At 40.3% G+C, this 18,151-nt stretch overlaps 1 protein-coding gene across 1 annotated transcript; it reads left to right on the forward strand.

The window, feature by feature from the left end:
- Window positions 1–5,329: 5,329 nt before the first annotated feature.
- LOC100702972 (C1q-related factor) lies at window positions 5,330–10,699 on the forward strand. The gene is made up of 2 exons (XM_003441825.4): window positions 5,330–6,202; window positions 9,611–10,699. Exons 1-2 carry the CDS (start codon window positions 5,555–5,557, stop codon window positions 9,788–9,790), a joined length of 828 nt encoding a protein of 275 aa, XP_003441873.1. The 5' UTR covers window positions 5,330–5,554; the 3' UTR covers window positions 9,791–10,699.
- Window positions 10,700–18,151: the final 7,452 nt, after the last annotated feature.

Raw genomic sequence — 18,151 nt, forward strand, 5'->3', positions numbered from 1 at the left:
GCACTTTTAGGCACTATTTTCTAACCTACTTGTCAATGACTGACTGATATAAAACAGGCTCTGTGAGTATACATCTCAATTTCAATAAAGGACACCCTACACACTACCAATTTGCAGTGACCCATAGTATTTGGCTGAAAACTATTTTCCCTTATCAGAGATAACAACATACTGAACTGTTTACAAACCCAGCTCGGTCAGTGGCTGGACATGGCACATTTTTTTCAATTCCTTCTCACCCTCAACCTCACATCCTGAAATAACAATATTTGAGGACTGAAAACCAACTGCCAAGCAAATCAGCTAAGGAATTCCCACAGATTCCCCAGAGGGGCTACAAGGCAGCGGCCCATTGCCTAAAAAGGAAGAGTCCAAAAAGAAAGAATCAAGGAAGTTACTCTGTTTGAACCACTGTGTAAACATACAAGGGATTGATATGCTTTCCTTCTGTGTAAGGAGTTGTTTTACCAAATGTCAATAAAGAGATCCCAATTTGAACATTTTAACTTTATGTTTGAGTTTCGTGACACAACCTATTTTATTATTGTTGTTATTATTATTCTATAATACGGTTGAATATACTTTTTTTTTTAAAGAAATAATAATCAAAAGAGACCAAAAGGACCACCTCTGGAGGACTGCATCCTGAATATAGACTTCAAAGATGGCCTGCTGTTTCCTATGCTCTCCGATTACTAATAACGTCATCCTGTGCGTGCATGCTGGAATGTGCTCATGATGGGTGGTCTATCTTCTGCTGTCCTGCTACTCTCGATACCTGAGTCCTGCTGCTGCATGGTGTTTAAGGGGATTGCAGTGCAATCGTAAAGATCATAAATGTCCAGACTGCAGATTGCAGGAAGTATAGAGAGAGATTGTTTTGCTATATATGGATGTTTGGTCAAAAATAACCCAAATAGTTTTAATTATGATTTACTTTGACAATCCACTGGCTTCAGCATGGCCTTGCTGTGGGATTCCTTTTTATTAATGCCTGGCGCCATCTTCTGGCTCCTAGAATTAAATGCAGTCAGTGCATTGAAATTTAATATAACTCTGTACCGTCATATAACTTGAGCACTTAAATAGAATATTGCCATTACAAAATACACCCGTATTACTATTTTATAGCAAGTCAAATGATCTGAGTATGTATATTTTCAATAAACAATAAACAATGAAGGCATACTTTAGTCCCACTTAGCAGAAAGTCCAAGGAAGAGCAATCCTTATTTTGTCCATAGTTCAAAAACATTCGCTTTTTGAACTATGCAAAGGTGAACTGATATCAACAGCAGCATCAAGATACAAGTCTAAGAACACCTTTTCCCAAAATCTGCTAAAGTGTGGATGAAAGAGAGTGAATGTGATGAACTGGTTGATATCTACATTTGTGTTTCTCAGCATGGAAATTTGAACCAATGAATATATATAACTGCTTAAATAAAAAATGCTTGATGATTCATATGTATGTCCCTGTATTAATTATCAGTTTTGAATCCAATAAACTTCCAGACATTTCCTCCAAAACCACTATCATTTCCTTTTTTCATCAGTCCTTCATGTTAAAAGCTGACCTTAAAGCATAAAGACAAACATGACCTGCTAAACATAAACATGTTAGAAATGTACGGATGGATATGTAGAGGTAACACATGTTGTAATTTTTTAAAAGACCACATGAGGGCACTAAAGTCTGCAAATGAGTGAGAAATCGTGAGGTAGTTGTTGGAGAAAACTGTACAATGTCAGAGGGCAGAAGTTTTGGTATTTATAAGAATGTATCCATTTTTTAAGACTTTGGTGATTTTTAAAAAAATTGAATCCTGATTGATTCTTTGTTGACTTCTTGTACTATGTGCTCGCAACAACAATTTTTTTTTCCTTGGACCAAACTTCATATGAAGAATTTAAAAACACAAAACGTTATCAGTAAAACTGAGTTTGTGTTCATATTTCTGACTTAATGGTCATCTCTCTGATTTAGTGTGTTGTGTCATGAGCTAGAGAGACTCAGCAAGAAAGCGCTGCTTGAGGTGTGTGACTCAGAGCCATTGTCATGTCCAGAGAAAACGGTGGCATCAAAATGCAGAGGGGACTCACAAAATGACCCTCTGCTTATATTACTCCAATGAAAGTCAAGTCTCACTTTACAATGGTTCCATTTTCATACATGTTATAATTCAGCCACGCGTATGCAGTCACGTTTATGCAGCTCGCATCAATGTGACACGGTTTGTTTTGTAGTTAAATCAGGTGGTTAATTGGTAGCAGAATTGTTGATTTTCTGTGTATGTTGGACAGACTGTATCTGAAAAACAGATGCATCATATTTGTGGGTTATTAAGATACATGAAACATTCTGGCTGCTGTTCTTCGTGCCACATCTATTGGAAAACTAAAGATATATTTGGCATATTTCAATCTGCATTTTGTCATAATTTGACACGTGGAAATGTAGAAGCTTGACTAGATTTTTTAAGCACTGCATTTCTAATACTTAAATGCAACACATTTACAAAGGATACACCATGCACAGCACAGCAAACAGCTTAACAGCTTAAACACCGAGCACCAAGGCTTAACACTGGCTATTATGTAAGCTACCATATGAACACAGCAGGTTTATGTGGTATGGAGGACTTGAACTATAAAGCAAATGAGGCATACATACATTCTTTAGCAGACTGGGGAGGTCAGGTAATATCACCTCACAGTACAAAGAGACAGTGAACTGAAACCATAGTGTTTCCATGTAATTAGAATAGCTGTGCTACTGTTTTAGTGTTTTAGGCCATTGTGGGCCAATATTTGAATATTTGAAGTGTCTTTTAAAAAAAAAAAATATACACATAATAATGGATTACTTATATTCTTTTTATATATTCCAGTATTAGCCAGTAGTAGCTACACTTACACTGTGACTGTACACACAGATATATTCAGGGGTAAGCTTACAGCCCCCTGTATGGAGGAAGAGACAGTGAAAAAGACATTTGACCCAGCTGCACTGAGACAGCAAATATACAGTCACTAAAGACATGAACTCATCAGAATGTGATTTCGGGGCAGTTCCCTGGGTATGTGACATTTGGCCTGAACAAATAAATGGAAATGGAATCTGCTGCAGGATGATTTCCCAAAACAGTATTTAGTGTTTAATTCAAAGGATGTAAACAGAGTCATCCACAAACTGAAAGAAACATAAACCTTCATATTATATATAATTATATACAAAATTATAATATAGTGACATGCTGTGACTAAAACAGTTTGGAGTTTCTCATCATGTAAAGATAATATGTTGAAAACTATGTTAAAAATTAGTAACAGTAGTAACAGTGACAGTAGCCTTTTTTTCTGTTAAATTTTACAAAATTATTTACAAACACATGAAAAAAATGCAAACATAAATATATGTAACATATATTATATTGTTACATATAACACATGTGAGGTAAAATAACATGAAAAAACTGTAAATTACCTTTTTATTTAAGTTTTCACATAAAAGACTATAAAAATAAAGTTGCAAATTTAACACCCTATTATGCAGTGTTAAATTATTAATTAATTAATTAAATTAATTAAATTATTAATTAAATTATTGACAAAAATGGGTAAAATTGGAGAAAAGTAATGCTAGAAATGCATATTCTGTGCAGAATTTTTCTTAAGGTTTAAAAAAGGAAAAAATATTACTAATAACAGCAATTATTTTATGTTTTTAAGCCTGATCATTTATATTACAGTAATGCTTGACAATGCTTTGGTAATTTAATTGCTCTTATACGTGATGTGGAAATACTTTTAATTTACCATAAAACATCCAGTTCTCATGTAAACTAATGCTACAAACTCAAGTTTAAGTATGTAAAATGTAATTTTACAAGATGATAAATTTACGTTATTTTGTGGGCTCAGTGTGATGGTGTCTCAGTCATTTAAATCTCTCCTAAAAAACTTTTTAAATCAAAGTGAATCAAATGGCAAACTGGAAAAACAAGCTTCAAATTGGTGAAAACACAAAGAATGCACAAAGAAAACAGCATCAAACAACCAAACAAGTGTCTGAGTTAGGCCATCATGTGCCACCCGAGCTGGTGTAATGTGGCTTGGCACTGATTCTGCGTGACACTGAACCATACTGGAGGGATGAACATCATATTCATCCAAATTCTTCCCTCGTTTGTCAAGCTGTTGGAGAGCACTGTCTAACATACTGATCCAAAAATCCCCACACAGCATATGTGTCCATACATACATTCAGATCACTTTCATTTGTGCCTGAAATGGCCAAAATCAGTTTTCCTGTAGGGTGACTGGGCTCAGCTTTAGAGAAGGAATGAGACATCTGGAGGGAGATTAGAGCAGAGCTGCTACTTTGCATTACAGCAGCCAGCTTTGATGGACTGAACAATCTTTTAGTGTCCATCCAACTAGACGAACACTACAGAGTATAATATAGTATTCAGAAATTGCATCTCTGCATAGCTACATCTCTACTCAGGGAACACCTCTGGATTGCCTACGAGGAGGTGAGAGGAGGTGAAAAACAATGGTGGGACAGACCTGTGGATTATTAGAAGAATCAGGAGAGTGCTGCTCAGATCACAAAGACATACACAGTGGGGAGGAAAGGATGATCTCCTTTTAATGTCAGAGCTGATGCAGACTTCGTTGCAATGATTTTGCTGTCAGAGTATATATGTCATTTTTCTCTACTGATGTCTGTCGAAGCGATGCTGCCAAAGCTCTAGGCTTCAGTAATTAAATTTAAGAGTCAAAACTCACTACAGTTAATAGAAATTTTAAGGCTAATCTTAAAACAGAGCAAATTTTTTACTTACAAGATTCTGAACCTTATTTTTAAAATTAGTCTGAATGTCATAGCTTGACTGAATACAGGTACCTGGAATTAGTCCATTATGGAAGAGCTCCAACTGATTGCACTGGATTTAAAATTAGAAAAAAAAAATCTTACACCTGTGCACAAAATCTGTGCCAATGATTTGACATGACTTGCACACCTGGTGGATAGAAATGTCAGCGGTAACTCATAAATGATTTTAATTTTTCAAGCAAAATTTCTTTCTCTTTATGATGATATGTTCTTCTTCTTTATACAGCTTTTTCCTGTCTTTTCTGGCTTTACACATCTGCCAGTTGGAAAGTGCCCTCCCCAGCCTTGACTCAAATGGTGGCTCACTCTCTCCACCCCTCTCTTCTCTTTTTTCCCCTCTCAAGCTGTCTCACTCTCTCCCTCCGCCTCTCCTCTTACTCTCTCTCCTCACTCTCTCTCTTCACTTGATCACTTTGGTCCCTTGCTCCTCTCCCTCTCCCTTACTCCTACACAGCTCTGTCACACACTTATTCCGGCTCTCCCTGGGCACCATCTCCACTATCGGGGATCCTCATTGTATCTGCGTTTTGCCAGGTGGACGCACTCCCCGCAGTCACCATTTCCACCCCGGAGAGTTCCACGCTGGCAGCGCAGCCCCTTCCCAGGCTGAGCATCGGGCGGAAGACCCTGGTGGCAGCTGCTGTGGGGGTCATGCTGGTCCTGGTTCTGGTCGTCCTCATCCCTGTGTTGGTCAGCTCTGTTGGCACAGGTGGTATAGATGACAGCACGAGCCACTACGAGATGCTGGGCACCTGCCGCATGGTTTGTGACCCATTTCCCGGCACGGGCACCACGGGCCAAGGTGTGCACACAGGCACAGATACAGCACCTACAGTTTTACAGGTGGAAAACGAGGACGATCTGAGTGATCACAGCATCGGTCCACCGCTACCTACGTACAGTGCTCACGGCCCGCAAGGGAAACCAGGACGTCCCGGCAAGCCCGGACCCCCGGGTCCACCTGGAGAGCCGGGACCACCAGGACCTAAAGGACCACCCGGAGATGCTGTGGACATTGTACGGACAGGGATTCTAGGTTTAGGGGGTAAAGGGGCAGTTAGTACAACTACATACAATACCACTCCTCGGGTGGCATTTTATGCAGGACTACGAAACCCTCAAGAAGGTTATGATATACTGCGCTTTGATGACGTGGTGACTAACATTGGTGGTAACTATGAAGGCGCAACGGGCAAATTCACCTGTAAGATCCCTGGCACCTACTTTTTCACCTACAATGTGCTGATGAGGGGAGGAGACGGCACTAGCATGTGGGCTGACCTGATCAAAAATGGCCTGGTGGGTATGCCTTTGAATTTATCAACTTGTGTTTAAAGCCCCAATTAATAATTTAAAAATGTGTAAAGGTCAAATTTGTAAAAGAAAAAAAAAAGTATTATTACTGGGATGAACCCACATCAAAATGCTCAAGGAAGAGTGTTATCAGTATGCTGGCAGACTAAATTGAGTAGTCGAGCATTCATGTGTATAGTGATTTAGCTCTGATTTAGTCTGGTGTTACAGTCCAGTATAATGACAACACATAGTGGCATGTTGCCAGATTGTGTATCTGTGATTATTACACATCCAATGATGTACAAGCTGAAGTGAGTGGAAGGAGGACAGCACTATCTCCACTCTGCACACTTCAAAACACAGCCCGGGGTAGTGGCTAGTTCAAAGCTGGTGCCCTTTGAAATACAACAAACTTCATGGATGCAATGATGTGCTGGTAAACGTTATCAGACAGCCCGTCAGGCGAATGCGTTTCAGTATCCAGTGATGATATTTGCTATATTCATGGCTAATTTCGTAATGTCTTTAAGGCCTCTGGGTGATGACACCTTGCACATCTGAACCTTAAAACTTTACTGCCAACACCACAGCCAGACTGCAGCAGGCTGCACTTAAGGTGGATGCAATAACACAAGCACATCTACATCACAACATACTTCAGCACAACAGCGCATCAATCTTAGTTTCGATTCTTTAAAAGAAGTGTAGGTTCAGATTTATTTCCGTACTTTTGATACAGAACATCAAATGCACTTTCAGATGAATACAAGCTACACCACAATAAACACCTTTTGTGGGTATAATGGTTTGTATTATAAGCACAAAAGGTGTTTTTTTCTCAACGAAAAGAAACCCTAAACAACAAACTGAGACAACAAAACCACACCTGATGAACATACTGTAACCACAGTTTCAGTGCAAACAGACATTTTAAGTTTCACAAATGCTGCAGTTGTTATAATGTGGTCTTGTTATTGTAGGAAAGGGGTGCTACTCCTGCGTATCTGCTTTCTTTAGTGGGGATTGGAAAAGAGACAGAAATGTAACATTTAACACATTTTATATACTCAGATAAACCATAACCTGCTTATGTACATGAATTCTATAAATGTCTATGCTTATGGCTGCACCACACTAACCACACAGCCAGTCAAAGTCTGTATGTGGTGAACAACAGTAATCATATAAACATGGATTTGATTAAAGCAGCTGTAAAACAACCTAAACTAAACCAATAGTATTTATTAATGTGAACCAGTTCATTTGAAGACAGAGGAGCTATTCCTACCATCAGTGACACTAAAATATGATTGCTTGTTGAGCTGGGGCTCAATAGGACATTTGGTATATCACTGTGGAATTAAAAACAAAAAGTCAATGACAGAAATTAACAATTAACAATTTATTTAGTACTACATGCTAATTATTAGGCAAAAAGGAGGCACTTTCTTTTATCCATTATATTTAACATGAGATATGGTAATAAATTGTTGTAAAGTAAAATGCCAGTCAGTTGTAGACACCGTGCTGCTGCTACAGTGTAGCAGAGGGTGGAAGCCAAGAGAATTTATGCTGCATTGCTCACATGTATCAGAAATCCATCATCATGCTGTCATGCTGTCGCTCAACATTTTTCAGAGCCCCACAGCCACTTGACATACAACCCTGGTTCCAAAAAAGCATAAAAACATGTGTCCTTGTTTTACCTTTGATATCAGAAACAAGTTTTTAAAAAGTTGGAGCAGGGGCATGTTTATCAGTCTGTTGGATCACCTCTTTTGTTAAGATATGTCTGTGAAGGTTCTCAGTCATCCAGGTCATCGTAGTTTAAGGAGCTTGGAAAGAAAAGCGTCTGGACTTCTTTAAGTTTCCTTGAAGATGCTTCACCTCTCATCAGAGAAGCTTCTTCAGTTCTAAGAGCAATTGGTGGAGAGTCCCAGATTTTAAGCCCTATGGGAGTGTCCCCAAGAGGGTCATGGACCCCCTATTTATCCTCTACCTCAGGGGTCTCCAACTCCAGGCCTCGGGGGCCGGTGTCCTGCAGGTTTTAGATGTGTCCTTGATCCAACACAGCTAATTCAAATGGCTAAATTACCTCCTCAACATGTCTTGTAGTTCTCCAGAGGCTGGTAATGAAGTAATCATTTGATTCAGGTGTGTTGAGCCTGCAGGGGTGCATCTAAAACCTGCAGGACACCGGCCCAGGAGGCCTGGAGTTGGAGACCCCTACTCTACCTAATCACACAAGCCAAGGTGTGAAAACGGGTGTGGGTCACAATCAGCCAAGGTTTCGGGTGAGCCCATTTTGAAACCTAGCCCCACCTTATCATGTGATTTACTGAAGTCAAAAACCCCAGGATGTGAGTGGGCGTTAAGGTGTCTGGGAAGGGATCTCAAAACTGGATTGTATATGGCAGACAGCTCTGTTGAAAGACGGTCATTCACAGTGGACATACATGGCTTCTTTGACTCCTCTTTCAAACTATCTGTGTTCTCTGTCCAAAATGTGAACATTGGCATCCTCGAAAGAGTGATCTTTGTCCTTTAGATGTATCTAAAGCACCTTTTTCCTGGTTTGAAAGCAGAGTGAAAGAAGGCATTTATGTCCACTGTGAACGACTATTACTGTAAAAATACTTTTAAAATACAATATCACCAGTTTCATGTTCTTATGGCTTTAACTGCATTTAAAACTTTCTACCACAATCTGGTTGAAGCAAGAATTACACTTCTTTAGCTTGTCTGGTGAAGTTGGAGCGTAACAGCCAATCTGGCAACCCAGCTCATTACACATTAAGCTAAAGCTTAGGAAGGATCTGTCCTTGAGGGGCTAAGTGTACAAGCAGTTTCTCTTTTTTTTTTAAACCACAGACATGCAAGGAGATTTGGGTGTGATGCTCAATATCGCAGTAATTACCTCTCTTCACCCAGTGACACTTATGTTCGGGAAAACATGACATTTTCGGTGCACCACTCAGAGAAAGGTGGATGTAAGAGAAGAACACGAGACAAAGGGATAGTACGCACTGCCATCCTTCCTCAGAGGCAGGCTGACTCAACCCTGACCCTCTCAGCTGAGTCATAAGAGAAGAACAAGATATTCACCACAGGGATAAAGCTTACACAAGTCAAAGTCTCAAAAAAACCCTCTTCTATTAAAAAAAGTCCACATATAAATATAAACATAATCAAAGCAGTAACACACCAGGTTATGAAACAGGAAGTCATTTGATATTTAAAAAATAAAAGCATTTTTTTCAGTACCTTCATCAACTTTAGTCATGTCATCTTAAGGGATTTTATTAATTATAACTTATGGCATTCAATTAAAATTACTAAAACATTCTTAAGCGTTTATATTTCTTCACTTCCTCTTTCCTCGGTTCTGTGCGTGTGTGTGTCATATTCCAGGTCAGGGCCAGCGCCATTGCCCAGGACCAGGACCAGAGTTATGACTATGCCAGCAACAGTGTCATACTTCATCTGGATGCAGGTGATGAAGTTTTCATAAAGCTGGATGGGGGAAAGGCTCATGGGGGCAACAGCAACAAGTACAGCACCTTCTCAGGGTTTATTCTCTATGCCGACTGAAGACTGGACGGGACAAGGGGTGAAAGGTCACAGCCAGCAGACGATCACTTTCTGAAGTGGAGTAAGGTTAATGTTGCCCACAGCCACTGATCCACAGCCAGATATTTAAGATCAGCATTAATACAGTAATAATAGCTGTGGATTTTTGGCTATCGGTTAACTGTCATGCCCACATGCCATTGTATACAGGGTGCCTATGCTGCTATTCTGATGGACACGAGCAACGTAACGGTGTCAGTCACTGCCATGTGTCATATTGAGATACGGTAACAACTCTGACAGTGCAGAAGCTTTGCCATCATTTTTGAGCTGTCATTTAAAATTTAAGTCCGAAAATCCCACAGTCGTGGTGACTACAGTGTTTGTAAACGTGCTGTTTGGATTTATGTTGCGATTCTGTTTCTTTCTCATGCTCTTTGTATGATACGATGTTGTGCATCAGTGACTGAAGAATCATATGTTGTCACAAGAAATGATAATTTGTCATAAACTGGATGCCACAATGAGATTTTGGTGCTTGAAAGGCCGCCAGTGTCACAAAATGTATCGTGTCTCATATCATATCAGCTCATTATATTTAATGTTAGTGTATAAAATGTAAATTTCATATTGAATCTTAATGTCTGAACACAGGAAGAGTAGTTTCAGCACTGCACACACTGCATTTCCTATTGTATCCTTAAAAACAGCTAAACTGTTAATAGATGGTTGTACAATTTTACCACGTAGCGGTTAAAGTGCTTGCTCGTAAAGCTTTATTCATTTAATTCATGCATGCAACGCCTGCTAAAATGTTAAAAATAGTGATTTTAAACAAAGTTTAAATAGCTACATGTAGGAAGCATTTCCCGCTGTTGCTTTTCATTTTAATGTCCATGGTTTTTCATTAAAAGTTCAATTTCTTTTGCATTTCCTCACATATTATGTGGTTAATATCACTCAGCTCATCTACTTTTTGATAAGCCGTTCTGATCTCTCCCTTTTCGGCGAAACCAGCCTTTATTCTTCCAAATGTTACACACAAGAGAGCCACGCCAGCGCAGCGAGAGGCAATCAATGCAGAGACGATCACTGTGGGGGAAAGGAGGGGAAATCACAGCTGTGTTAAATGCCAAATGAAGCAGGAGATGATTGTGTTTCACAATTAAAGGAGGGATGCGTTTCTTCCTCTAATGGGTGTGGAGACGCTGAGATATGGCGGGAAAGAAAAAAAAGACGGGGGGACGGGTGTTAGAACGTATCATGACAAAGCTTAGATCAGCGTCGCGAAGTAATCCAGGGCAAATTAGCCTCTGCTGTGACACAAGTGTCACGGACAAGAAAATAGCTTCCAGGCCCAAACTGTAAAAACCAATACCCTCTTTTCTTTTTGTTTTGTTTTCTGAGGAGCCACTTTGATATTACGAAAGTCGCCTTTGACACGGGCAACAAAACTGCCTCTAGGTTAAGAAGTTTCGAATTTAAGCAAAAGTTGATATAACTATAAAAACCCTTAAATAGCACAGAAAGAAGAATTAAAAATCGAAATCAGAGTCTCTTCCAACCATCATATATGGTTGCTAGAAGGAGCTTTACTTAGGAGGAGCTAATGAATGCCTAGCGAGCCAGTGGGTGCCGTGTTTTTCAGTTCCTACCCAGGCAGCACCATTTAGCCTAAACCAAAAGGTTATACCTGAGACTACCACCCACTGTGATGATACGGTAAGGCTGTGATAGGCTTCTTTGCCTCCAGAATATCCTCTCTGATTGGTATGATAGCATGGTTTTGATTAAAATGATAGAAAGAAACCTGATTGCCACACTGAGTTGTGTTTTCCTAAGCCAGGAAGCTCTCTGGGCTAAACACAATTAGGACTGAAGGTCCGTACATAAGCAGAGGTCACCCGAGCCACGGGGCTGTTGAGCACTAGCTCAGGCTGTTTTCTTCTTGCAGGGTGCATGAGCACACAGTCAAATTAGAGACTTCATGTCACGATGTCAAAGACAAACGCCCCCGGTCTGCGAGAAACAGCTTTCACTGCTAAAACCATCAGAACTGAGCACTGCTTTAGAGTCGGCAACATCTGTACTTTCCTGACAACCTCGGGGGAAAAGGACTAACTCACAGAAACCATTTTTACATAGAAACGCTTAAGAGAGCACAAACATGGCATTGAACTGAAGGTTCAGCAGCATTTGTTGCTTCAACATGAGCAAAGAGAGCAAAAGGGGGAAAGCTGCACCTGAGAACGCTGGCAGGCGGTTTGTTTCTGCTCACTCTTTCTGCTTTTGTTCCCAGAACATAAGTGAAGGTATCATGTTGGCAAATAGGACAAAGTGTTGCATCATACTGAATGGATATAAATGAATGTCTTGTTTGGCTAGACTCCCATGCTCTTTTAAGTCATTTATTGAGGTCACAGTCTCTCGTTGGCAGCCAGAATCATCTGGAAACCTCTGCAGCGTCTCTACAGCGTCCTCATCTTACAAATGAATGATCTTCTTTCCAGCTTCTGTGATTTTCCAAGAACCACAGATGTGCTCTTCGAGGGGTTTTTAATGGTGGTTTTACCTGAACAAGACACCGACATGTAAGAGGAAAATAGCACCAGGACACTCTGGTGTTGTAATTCTGTAAATCTGGACTATACACACAGTTTTAATCTTAGACTCACATTTCATCTCACGCTCTCTCGAACTTTCAGCAGGTCCGAGGTTTGAAAGATAAGCACTGCACCGAGAAGTGCTTTAAGCTGCTTTTTGTTGACGCAAGCCTCGCCTCTTGGACTAGGCTGTGGGGATATTTTGAGAGTCTTTTTTTTTTTTTTTTTTTTTACTGTGGCTGTTTAATCGCTTAGAAGTAGAAGGATTTTAAAGATTAAGTTTCTGCTGCAGACTTGTTTTAATTTAGGTAATCTTTAGCCTACACAAACGTAACTGTAGGAAACGTTTGATTCATTTACTCAGCCTGACTCCCTATCAGTAAACTGACATGGCTTCAACGTGACATTTGCAGGGGCCAGTTGGTGAGGCATATCAGGCTGCTGCAGCGTGCGTGTGCATGTTTCTGGGATCATTTGTGTGTGTGTGTGTGTGTGTCCCTGCATGTGTTTTTAAGTCTCCGTGAGACAGGACAATGCTAGGCTTGGAGAAACCGCCTCCTCTGAAATGTTTGAAGTGACATTAATGAGCCCTTGGTGTTGTTATCTTGAACATCCTCACTTATCTCACTGGGGGAGAACCAAATTTAAATGTTGAGCTAAATTGCCTTTTATTCTCCTGTGCACTTCCTCCCACACCAATGTGCCCACACCAACGTGTTGTGCGAGTTGCACACAAAAAAAATCTTAGGTATTTGTATTATTTGAATTTGACAAAGTAGTTTTCAAAATCTACACTTCATCGAACAAGTTGCGCACAATAAGGGTTCTCAAAAGAGAAAAAGACCATAATAGGGGCTGTTATCTTACTTTTGCAGTACCTATACAAGTACTGAAGAAGTACGCTTTCTAACAATGTGTTACTTTTCATTCCCTTTCAGCCCAAAAAGCATTTTTCCTCAGAAAGCACCATTATAAACTATTCACAGGGCACCACCGACTGTAAACAAGGTTGCTTTTCGCTCTTTTTTTTTGTGCATTTGCAGCATGCTGCTCAATGTGGAAGCAAGCCTGGACGATAGAAAGCTTTCTTGGCTTTGGCACCAGGAGGGTGGGTGCTATCGTTGTGTCCAAAATCCAGTTCTACTTTTGCTTGCAGAATGTTTTCAAGCTTTCAGTAACAACCCGATGGTTATCCGGTAAAAACTCTTCCCGTGTAAACCCTCTGAGTTGAGCACCACACAGGCCAGACACCGGTGGCAATTAAGACGTGTCACTAGGTAAGTAAACAGCGTGGGCTGTGCCACATGTCCATCCATGTAACAGCTATGGAGACATGCCATTAAAAATCAAAAATGTCAGCCTCCTGGTGCAGAAGAAGGAAATGTCATGGCCTCATCAATGTCAAGTTCGTCTTTACAGTCATGTGGGTTAGAAGTTCAATAAAATTCGCATGATCTGGCACTTTTTGCCTTGAAACATAGAGAACACATCACAGGCCTGAAAAGAAAATGAGGATTACATTGCTTGATCAGCTTTTAAGTAACCTGACTGCATGTGGAGAGCAGCTGTCACTGAGAAGGGTGGCATGAGATGGTGCAAGTTGACAACAACAAAAGTGACATATTTCACAAACAGCGAAAAAACAGCATTGTATAATCAGTACAAAAATTTATAAAATATAATTCTGGGAAAGATTAAAATCTGCCTGCAGCTGGGCTAAAAATTGGCATCTGTTCGATACTGTCTCGCTGTCTGTCAATAACCACTGACACTGAACAGAGTCTCGCCAGCTGCTCTGCCATCCTCTCCAGATCCGTGATCTCAAGGGTCACCACAAGCTTGTATATATCACACTGGATACTAAAAATAAACAGGGAAGTCTACTTATACACTAGCTGCACTCCTCGCTTCAGGCTACAATCAGAAATACAGCAAACTTCTTGCACATCTTTGGAATATAGCAATAAGAGTTTGCAAACATGCCAGAATCATTGCTTCTTTATGCAGCTGCCTGCATGCTTATGGAGAAATAACATGACAACTCATTAAAGAGAATGTCATCGAAGACAAAAAAAGACAAAAGGCACGATTACAAGAAAGCAAAAGACGGTGATTGAGCTTTGTGAGACTTTTAATTTTGCTTTTGTTGTGAAAAGAACAATGTCCTCATCAGTTCCTGCTACTCTTCCATCACTTTTCTCAGGTTTATGGTAGAAACTGTCTGAGAGTAAACATGCAAACCCTCCGACAGCAGTGTTTATAACATGCAAACAACCGAAAAAATAAAGTAACTAATATAAATGGTTATAAAAATATGCAATACAGGCTCAAAACGAGGAAAGAACACTTATTTTTGAGCTGCATGGACGTGGACGTTGCATAGATCTCTATGTATGGAATAGCCTGTATTTAAAAGATGGACTTGGCTTTCATGTCTGAATAGTGAAACCACTAATGAAGTGTCTTAAAGAACAGATGTATGGAAGTCTTTAGAAAATAACCCTTCAGCTCAAGTCATCTAAAACACAAGATTTTCCTAATAAGATGGTTTCTTACTAAACACGGCATAATGTTCACTTTGCATATTATGGCTTCCATTAGTGTGCAGAAGGACAGCAAAGGAGGGTTTGCTTTACAGTGAATCCCCATTATTAACACACAAGCATGTGACACCTATAACAAGTGACTCTACTGAAGACTTGAGTCTTTAATAGAGGGTTCAGGGTTGCAGTCTGCCTGAGACCGTTTCCTTCATGTCTTTCTCCCCACTTTCCAGATTAGTCTTTCCACTGTCCCATCTAACAAATATAATAAACACAAATACATTTAAAAAAAGAAGCTGTGGCAGTTAAATGATCTGCTTGAGGCTTCAGAATTTGGACTCTGAAAACCAGTGGGTGGTTTTGGCAACGGCCACAACATCTTTTCCATATCCAATGCTGAAAAAGTTGGGACGCTGTGTAAGATGTAAATTAAAATAAAAACAGGATGCAATGTTTTGCAAATGTCATATACTCATATTTTATTCACAATAGAACATATTGAACATATATGAAACTAAAGGTATCATTTAGAGTAAAATGTGAGCTAATTTTGAATTTAATGGCAGCAACACAGCTCAAAGAAAGATGGGACATGGCAACAAACGGCTGGAAAAGTAAGTCTTCCTCACAATAAACAGCTAGAGGGACACTTTGCAACTAATTAGGTCAACTGGCAACAGGTCAACAACATGATTGGGTGTAAAAAAAAAAAAAAGAAAAGAAAAAAATAGCAGAGTTTCTTAGAAGTTCATCAATCTGCAAAAAAACAAAAATAAACTGTGTATAAAAATTGAGGAACAATTTCAGAATAATGGTCCTCAAAGTCAAATTGGGGCCACTGAAACAAATGGGGACATCTTTTTGAATAGTCAGAATTCATAGTTTTTTCTCAGAATTAAGAATTTCATAAACACAGGTGTGGATATAAAATAACTTTTCCACATCACAATATGGCCAGAATTAATAATAATGGGATAAAAGAGCATAGCGCAGGATGGAGGACAGATATAGAGTCCATGCACAGATTCATCATGTTGCATTATATTAGATTTGTATACATGGATGAAACCCCTCGTGCCAGTAATTCGTCGTGAGAACATGACAACATGCAAAGCTTCCCCCGCTTTCTTCCCCATCATCATGCTTGATGTGGGGACTGTCCACTGTGTCAGTGACTCAATACCAACGGCCTTGTTCCCTCATGGCCCTGACTGAGCCAGGCTAACGCGCAGGGACAGGTTGAGTCATGTGGCTGGAGACGCTCCGCTGGCGTGTTGCCTGTCTCTTCACCTCACCGCAATCTCGTGGATGCAGCCTGACAACAGGCTACGTAAGCGCTGCGAGTGGGCCTTTCCTCAATATGACACTAGATGCCAGAGTTCAAGAACGCTGCAGCCGTTACGGTTTCTCAGGCCGGTTCTTTCTACCCGTTGGTGTCGAACTACATTTGCGGCTGTTGCAGTTAAGCAATAGTGGAAGCAGCACTGGCTTTGTGGGGTTCCCGTATTCACTTTTTTGTCACGCTGCGTTTTATCAAAATCATCTTCTTGGTATAGTTTTAAAAGGAAAATCTATTTATGATGTTTGATGTCATGTTCCAAGTATACTTAGTGCTGTTTTTGGTTTCTCCTGCTTTCAGTGTTACCCCATCTCTCTCTCTCTGTTAGTTATTTGCCTCCTGTTTTTCTTTCTGCATTTGTTTTCTCACGTCTCACTTTGGTTTTACTTCCAGGTTTTGTTCTGTTGCCTCTTTTGTGAAAATCTGACTTGATTAGTTTTATCTGCGACTGATTGTTTCCACACCTTCTTCTCACCTGATCACCAATCGCGCCTCTGTATGTGTACATAATCCTTTGGCTTCTGCAGTTTTATTTCTTTTGAGATTTTGTTTATTTAGCCTGCCTCAGTAGTCTGTTTTTTAGCAATATTTTTCTAGAAGTCATATCACAGAGAGTTTGAAATCAGGAGATGACTACAATATTTTTCCCTTGATTCATAACATCACTAACAACAGTTTCCTTCTGCCTGGCAGCTCCGTATTCAACATCTTCTGTCCAGTATAGCTGCTACCTCTCCTCCGCACATCTCAACATCATCTCAGCCTTGCCTCTTTAACTTTGTCTCCAAACTGATCAACCTGAGCCGCCCCTCTGATACTTATTTATCTTCTCCATCCTTTTTATTTGTGCCACCGCCTCCAAACCAAACATCATAGCAGGTCTTACTACCATCTTGCAAAGCTTCTCTTTCACTCTTGCTGCCATCCTTCTGTCACAAATCACCCCTGACACTCGTCTCCACCCACTCCACCCTGCCCTCTCTTGCAGACTGTCTGTTGCTTTGGATGACTGACTTCAGGTACTTACACTCGTCCACCTTCACTACCTCATCTCTCGCAGCTTCACTGTTACACCTGTCTCTCTCTCATTCACACGTGTATTTTGTCTTGCTTCTAAAAATATAGATGAGCATATAACAGCCTCATAACAATGACTGCCAAGGATGTTACTGAACCTGCTCTTCTGAAACCTGTCAGGTATTTAGTCCAAGAAATTAATTTGGTTTTTAAATTGCTTTCAGCTTTCAGTCTCAGTTTGGTGGGGGAAGCAACCTGCTTGGTTGGGTTTAGGAAAAGATAATAGTTGGGTTAAAATAAACCTTCTCAACAGCATTAAACATGTCCTAGATAGCCTGTCTGGTAGAAAGCACTCAAGCATCTTTATTAGGCTTTTTTCAAAAACTAGTTTAGACATTCAATTAACCGGAGTTGTAGTCGAGTTTGGTGCAAAGCTGTTTCTCTTGTTTGCCTTTGCCCGAGCTGTTCTGCCTCCCCTTGCGGCAGTAGGCGAGGAGAATGATGAAAAACCACTCAGACAGGAGATTTCAAAATGTCGACACACTATGGTGCCATGGGCCAACTCTCTGAACACGATGGTGAGATTTTAAAAGTCTTTACCCCCTGCCATTAGGAAATTATTTGCTCTGCTCCTGGAAAGGACCCACAACGCACAATAAAGCAGCAGGAAGTGCCTGGATCCATGCACTTTTACAAAGTGAATCAAAGCAACTTAAGACTTTCGCCCCGTAGCTTGACACTTTCAGAATTAAACCCAATTTATATTCACGCCACCCTTTTCCGCCTGGAGCATTCACACTCGCTGGTACAGATATAGTCTTCCCTCCACGCTCTACATCTGGCCTCTGTGTCGGAGAAAGGGACTGAGAAAAGACACACT

The sequence above is a fragment of the Oreochromis niloticus genome, linkage group LG8 (assembly GCF_001858045.2).
Source record: "Oreochromis niloticus isolate F11D_XX linkage group LG8, O_niloticus_UMD_NMBU, whole genome shotgun sequence".
NCBI lineage: Eukaryota > Metazoa > Chordata > Actinopteri > Cichliformes > Cichlidae > Oreochromis > Oreochromis niloticus.

Excerpts from the sequence above, each read along its gene's own strand:
- LOC100702972 (XM_003441825.4), top strand. The coding sequence starts at position 5,555 with ATGCTGGTCCTGGTTCTGGTCGTCCTCATCCCTGTGTTGGTCAGCTCT. Across the intron at positions 6,203-9,610 it reads ACCTGATCAAAAATGGCCTG|GTCAGGGCCAGCGCCATTGC; the intron begins GTGGGTATGCCT and ends GTCATATTCCAG.